Source organism: Epinephelus moara, chromosome 4, assembly GCF_006386435.1.
Source record: "Epinephelus moara isolate mb chromosome 4, YSFRI_EMoa_1.0, whole genome shotgun sequence".
In the NCBI taxonomy this organism is placed as follows: Eukaryota; Metazoa; Chordata; class Actinopteri; order Perciformes; family Serranidae; genus Epinephelus; species Epinephelus moara.
Window position 1 is genome coordinate 32,580,141 of NC_065509.1, and position 6,000 is coordinate 32,586,140.

The following is a 6,000-nucleotide window of genomic DNA, read 5'->3' on the forward strand; positions in this document are numbered from 1 at the left end:
ACGTGCGTAATTGGTTTCTGTAGGCCTATATATGGGGCAAATAAAATACACAAACTAGCGTAGTTACCATTTAAATCATATTTTTTTCCTCTAGGAAAAACTCAACATATGGTTTCACAGCCTATTTGATTAATACAATAAATATCTTTCCCACGCACCGCACGTACCATAAGAACCAGAAAAAGGAAATAACGGGGAGACTGTGTGATGGGCTAAATGCACACCGATGGGGGTGTTTGCATTTCAACGATCGCAGGTTGAAAGGAATATCAGTCCTCTATATCAGATATCTCCACATGCAGGTATGAAAGGAAGTTATGTGGGACGGTCCACTCCTCAGTATCCTCTCTCTGTCCTTCAAGCTTCACAGCAGCCAATGACGAGCATCACTGCCGCTGGAGATGGCCTCGGGTGGCTCATGTACCTGCATCAAGGAGATCAGATTTTAGGACATATTGGCGCCGTTCGCGAGGAGGAGTGTATATGGGGTTAAAGAAGATGGGACACGGATCCACCGCCACCCTACATATACCTGGGTGTTGGTGCGTATGCGTGCGTAAAAGCGCACAGTCGTTGCGCAGCGTCAGGGCTGAAACACAGATGGTGCTCGTTATGTCACATAAATTACACCTCATTTGGATCTTTGGTGCTTTCATGGTATCAGCTTATAGATGTGACACCTGTGCTGCAGCAATTCAGATTTTTTTGTATTTCTGTCTCCAATTTCCCGCTTAATGCCTTTTTATATACTGCTGATATGCAGCATCCAGACTGTGTAGGAGTCTACAGGGGATGTGGGTATTCTTTAAGGCCAGAGATGGATGGCTGGTGCACGGCAGCTCCCTCCTGACCCCGACTTAACATACAGGCTGTTAGTGGAGACAGAAGAACACCTCCTCCCGTAATACTTCAATTCCAGTATTAGGCCTAACTACAAAGACAAGCTTTAATAATTTTCCTTTTTGACAAAAAGAAACTGTTTGCAATCTGCCAACTCGTCCCCTCTTTGGCTTAAATTTAGGCGCAGTGACATGGGCCTCCTTAACCCCGGAATACTCATCTCCTTGTGTTGACATGCAGCCCTAAAGGTAGCTGTCAGTTTGCCCTGTCCAGGAATCACAGAGCTATTCATCATTGTTTGACAGGTGTGTTTGGGAAGGAAGCCATGGTGGCCCAGATGACATCTACACGGTCTCATGGTATGGCGTGAACTCTGGTGAAGTTTAGGTCTTTGTGGGAAAAATGGATACGAGAATAATAGTCGTTTTACGCGCGAAAATGCGCAGGAAAAGAAAAGGAAAGGATGGATAAACCTGTTTCTATCTATTGCATATTTGACCGTGCGAACAAAAACACCAAACGTTGTCCTAAATCAGTTTACTAATGAAAAAACTATAATAATGAAGTCATTTTAGCTATATGTAGGTCGAATTTAATTAATTTAAACTCTAACATGCTCTTTGTTTAGAAAAAAAGAGCAAAAACATTGTTTTGTACAAGAAAGTGAAACTGTGTATTCTTTCCCAGTCACTGAGTTGTCAAATTAAAAAAGGAATTTATAAACCAGTGCACCCTTAACTTCCTTGTAAATTCTTATAATTATTGGTCAAATCTGACGGTAAAAAAATCCCTGTGCCAACATAAAACCCTTTAAATAAAATTACATCCAAATGAAAGTAATGCCTGATATGTTTTTAATGTTTTTTCGATCTAAACAGTCATTTAACACATATAACACATGTACATTTCAAATAGAAGTTTGGGTCTGTTTTATAGCCTGCTTCCTGCCACGAGATCACTTTCAGGCCAATAACACAAGAATCCGCCTCCTCTCAGTCTGACACTCTACATGCCCGCACTATAATGCATTTTTACATTGAAGTAATGTAACGTATATAGCTCCAAAAAGTGCTGAAATATCTTACCTTTACAAACACAGCAAGAGAAAAATAAAAACACAACCTGTAACAGAGACAGTTAATATGAAATGTCAATGGAATATGCCTATTTTTCCAAATCACTGCAGAGGTAGGAAGGCGCATGTAAAATAGAAACCAACATAAGGTGACATTTTCAGTCTGTTTAGGCCGCCGGGTCCCAAAGCGGGGTCCGTGGGGCTTCAGAGGTCCTTGAGGGGCTCCCGAGCAAAGAGAGGAATACTTTACTGTTATTACTGTGTCACTCCTCAGAGGTTAACACACTGACATTTAATAAGGAGGTCCAGACTCCCCGCTCAGCTACACTTCAGAGAGGTGTGATTTTATAGCCTAAATCATGAGAAGTGTCTTCTTTATTATGGTTCCTGGAGACAGACTCTTATTAAATGAAAGAATTAGTCGTTTTTTGGTATTTGAGGATTTGATAAACGGTTTGGGAACCTCTGGTCTGGCCTGGACATCACGGTGAGGCAGATTAACAGTTCCCTCAGGTCTCATCCTCGTGTCAGAAAATAGAGTTAGTCTGATGTCCTTGGAGCAAAAATAATCAAACAAAAAAAGAATAAATACAGTCACCGAGTTCTCACTGATTCCCCGCACATGCAGACAGTGTCCATGCAGGGAGGCAGTAGGCGTAGGGGTAATAGTAGGACGGCTGCAGGGAGAGCAGCGGGGGCCGCAGGATCTCTCCTGGGCTGTACTGTCTCTGGTCGTCCCGCACCAAAACTTTCACCGCCACCTTTTTGGCCGCCGGGGTCGACGCCATCAGGTCGGCGGCCATTTGGCGGCGTTTCGTCTTGTACCGGCGGTTCTGGAACCAGATCTTGACCTGAGTCTCTGTGAGCTTCAGGGAGGCCGCCAGGTCCGCGCGCTCCGGCCCGGACAGGTACCGCTGGTGGTTGAAGCGACGCTCCAGCTCGAAGACCTGCGCGTGAGAGAAGGCGGCCCTGGAACGCTTCTTCCGCTGTTTGGGCTGGTCCAGGCTCTTCTCGTCCAGGGTGCTGGAGTCTGGGAGAAGGAGACACGGCAGATGCGTCATGCGAGTGAGTTCCGGGGTTTGTTTGTTATTTTGAATACAGCTGGAAGCACATCTGCTGATGTAAAGTGAGATTGGAGCCTGTTTTGGGATGTGAGTGATTTAAACAAAATAGGGAAAATCCAAATTCAGCTCACTTCTAAAAGAGGTGTGTTTCAATTCATTGTGTTGGCATGTGCTGGCATAGATTTACACAAGGTCACTGGATGCTGGAGTTTTCAAATCAAAGTTTAAAATGTTATCAGTCAGGCCTAAACATCACATCTAGTGCGCAGATGTTTATTTAGGACGAGTTGGAGTTATTTCTTTAAATAAGGCTTCAATTACAGGCGTGTTTCTGGTAGCTTATAACTTTTGTCCAAAGATAAATCGTGCCAGAGCAGAATGAATTGACATTAAGCCCCAGTGACTCTATTTAATCAATAATAATTAGTGCTGTAGTGACAAGATTTGAGTATAAGCCAGAGTATCCGTTAATAATCGTGCGTAAAACCAGGACATTTCATGCGTAAAAGTTGCAGAACGCGGATAGATTTTGCAAATAGGCCTGATATCCCACAATAACACAATCACAGCATTATGGTTCTGCAGAACTGCACCAACAAGAGTGCCACAGTCTTTAAGTCATACTTGTTTGTTTAAAGGCCAGATCTTTTATTGAGTCGTTATATTAAAATCAGAGCAACGCCGCACATTGTAAACAGCTGTGTCTCTCTGTCCCACTTACCCGCATTATTGGGCTCACTGTCACTCTTTGCGTTTTCCGCAGCTGCAGACTCGTGGTCCGTCTCCTCCTGCAAGCTTTCTTCCGGCACATCCGACGCAGGGTCTCCGTCTTTCTCCGACTTGCACGCGGCCGCATTCTTGCTGTCGTTGTCATCGCTGAGCCCCGAGTCCGAGTCGTAGCTTTTCTGGTCCGTCGGCTCGCAAGCTTCCCCATCATCTCTCCGAGACCCGCCGTTCATCTCCCCAAATATTTTCCAGCACGCCGTCTTGGAGAAGCACATGTCCAAATCTGGCAAGTGTCGGCTGTCGTCCTTTTTGTTCAGGATGGCTTGGATTGAGAAAGGCATCAGCGAGTTGCCACGAACGGCCATTTTCCAAAAGTTTGCTCGGTTCTTCGAGTTGAGTAATTAAAACCGGCCCGGATAGAGGAGTAAATGTCAGTTCATCCACATTTTAGGCTACTCCCTCCGTGGAAGCGCTGCTGTGGCTTAACTTTGTCCCTCCAGTGTTGGTTCCTGGTCGCATCCCCGCGAGAGAAGCCGTGGAAAGTTTCTGCTACATCCGCAGGCACGATGCTGCTCCTCCGCATAGCTCTGCCATCAGCCCGGGCTCGTTCCAGTCTCCGGCCCTTTTCACCCAATTTTTTTACCATCCACCCTCACCTGTGACTGACAGGCACTGCTCGTCGCCTCCTATTGGCTCAAAGAGGAGGAATGCCGTTTCCCGATTGGCCACTGTAAACTACGTCATGCTGCTTTCAATCGGCTGGGAAAAAGTTAAAGAAATGTTTGGTTGAAGTTTTTCATCGGAGGCTGAACTGACATGCAGGCTGCAACCACACAAATTATTTCAACTGGAAGTTCTCCCAAAAACAGGGGAGCAGGCTGTATCTCTGCACGACCTGTGATAAGAAAATTACATATTGATTTTGATTAATGATTTAGGATGAAGTTGGCTGAAGTGCAGAATGTTCTGTGCTGCTAATGTTTAAAGTTTGTGCAGTCAGAAAAGGAGAGGAGCCGTGCGTAAAAGTCTGAGATCATAAGGAAACTTATTGTGGCTGCAACACAAGTAGAAAATAAAACGCGAAAGTCGTGTCTCCCATTTTCCCTGCGTCGCTTAAATGCAGCACCAGGACAATAAATTCGTAGGATATGTCTTTTTTTTTTTTTTTTTTTAACTTAACCCCTTCATCATCCAAACAGGTCTGTCGGGAGTCCGGTGCGTAACGCGTAATGGGACGGTTTTTATCCTTGCTGACATTTTGGCCACCGACCAACGTGTGTCAGGTTGATACTGCTGTCTATGATTTTAAGGCCTAGTTACAGAAGTGCTCATTTTTGTCACGTCCCTAGCAGCCTGCATCATGGATCGCCATGACCAGGTAGGCCTCAGCTTGTGCGCAAACCAAATTCTTGCATTTCATAAATATAAGTTAAAAAAAAAACAGGCAACCTCCTGCTGACTTCATAAATGGTGTGAAACCGTCTCATTAAACAAGGCAAAAATATCTGATCATAGGTTACAAGTTAGACTACTTACATTTTCGTTTCAGCAGCAGCCAGCTTTGCATCGACCCTTCAAATGTGACGCACATGAAACAACTGAAAGGATGTCGTTTTACTATCAGAATATTTGTCTCCTTCAAAAATGGTTTTATATATAAGAATTAATTCTCAGACTTCATTTGAAGGAAAGCTTGTTTGTTTTCTGTCACCTGATGTTGACCGTCTGATTACGAAATATCTCCAGACGTCATAACGATAGCGAACATGACTATTAGTAAGAAACCTTTTGCGTTTTTATTCCACATGCAGTGAGGAGGCAGGTCTCTCCTTTGGGGGTTTAAGCGGACAAACATCTGTCGCTGCAGATCCGGATCGTGACCTCTGCAGTTTTTCGCGCTGCCTCTGTACAGACACTTCTCACAGCTTCTCTGCTGTTTTTATTCACCAACCAAAAACTAACTCAAAAACAGATTTAGATTATATTTTGGTAAATAACATAATAGTAGTCTTTACTCGGCCAAACGCGCAAGAGAAGATATTTTATTAAGTCGGTATAACGCAGCTATTAGGCTATTTAATTAATAAACACTTCTGACATGCTTAGCCTTTAATCAAAAAACGGGCGTGGAGACTTTGACGCATGCATACACCCATATTATACCATTATCATTCATTATATTATATCATTATGTGATTTATAATAAACTTGTATTTATTTATTCTCTATGATTTAGTGCTTCCGTGGCATTGCGCCACCTGATTAATCAGTCTGTATTAATTAAAATAATAATAA

At 43.7% G+C, this 6,000-nt stretch overlaps 1 protein-coding gene across 1 annotated transcript; it reads right to left on the reverse strand.

Moving 5' to 3' along the window:
• Nucleotides 1-1,362: 1,362 nt before the first annotated feature.
• nkx3-2 (NK3 homeobox 2) lies at nt 1,363-4,330 on the reverse strand. The gene is made up of 2 exons (XM_050042521.1): nt 3,701-4,330; nt 1,363-2,945 (listed from the first exon to the last, which is right to left on the reverse strand). Exons 1-2 carry the CDS (start codon nt 4,068-4,070, stop codon nt 2,521-2,523), a joined length of 795 nt encoding a protein of 264 aa, XP_049898478.1. The 5' UTR covers nt 4,071-4,330; the 3' UTR covers nt 1,363-2,520.
• Between the last annotated feature and the right edge of the window lie 1,670 nt (nt 4,331-6,000).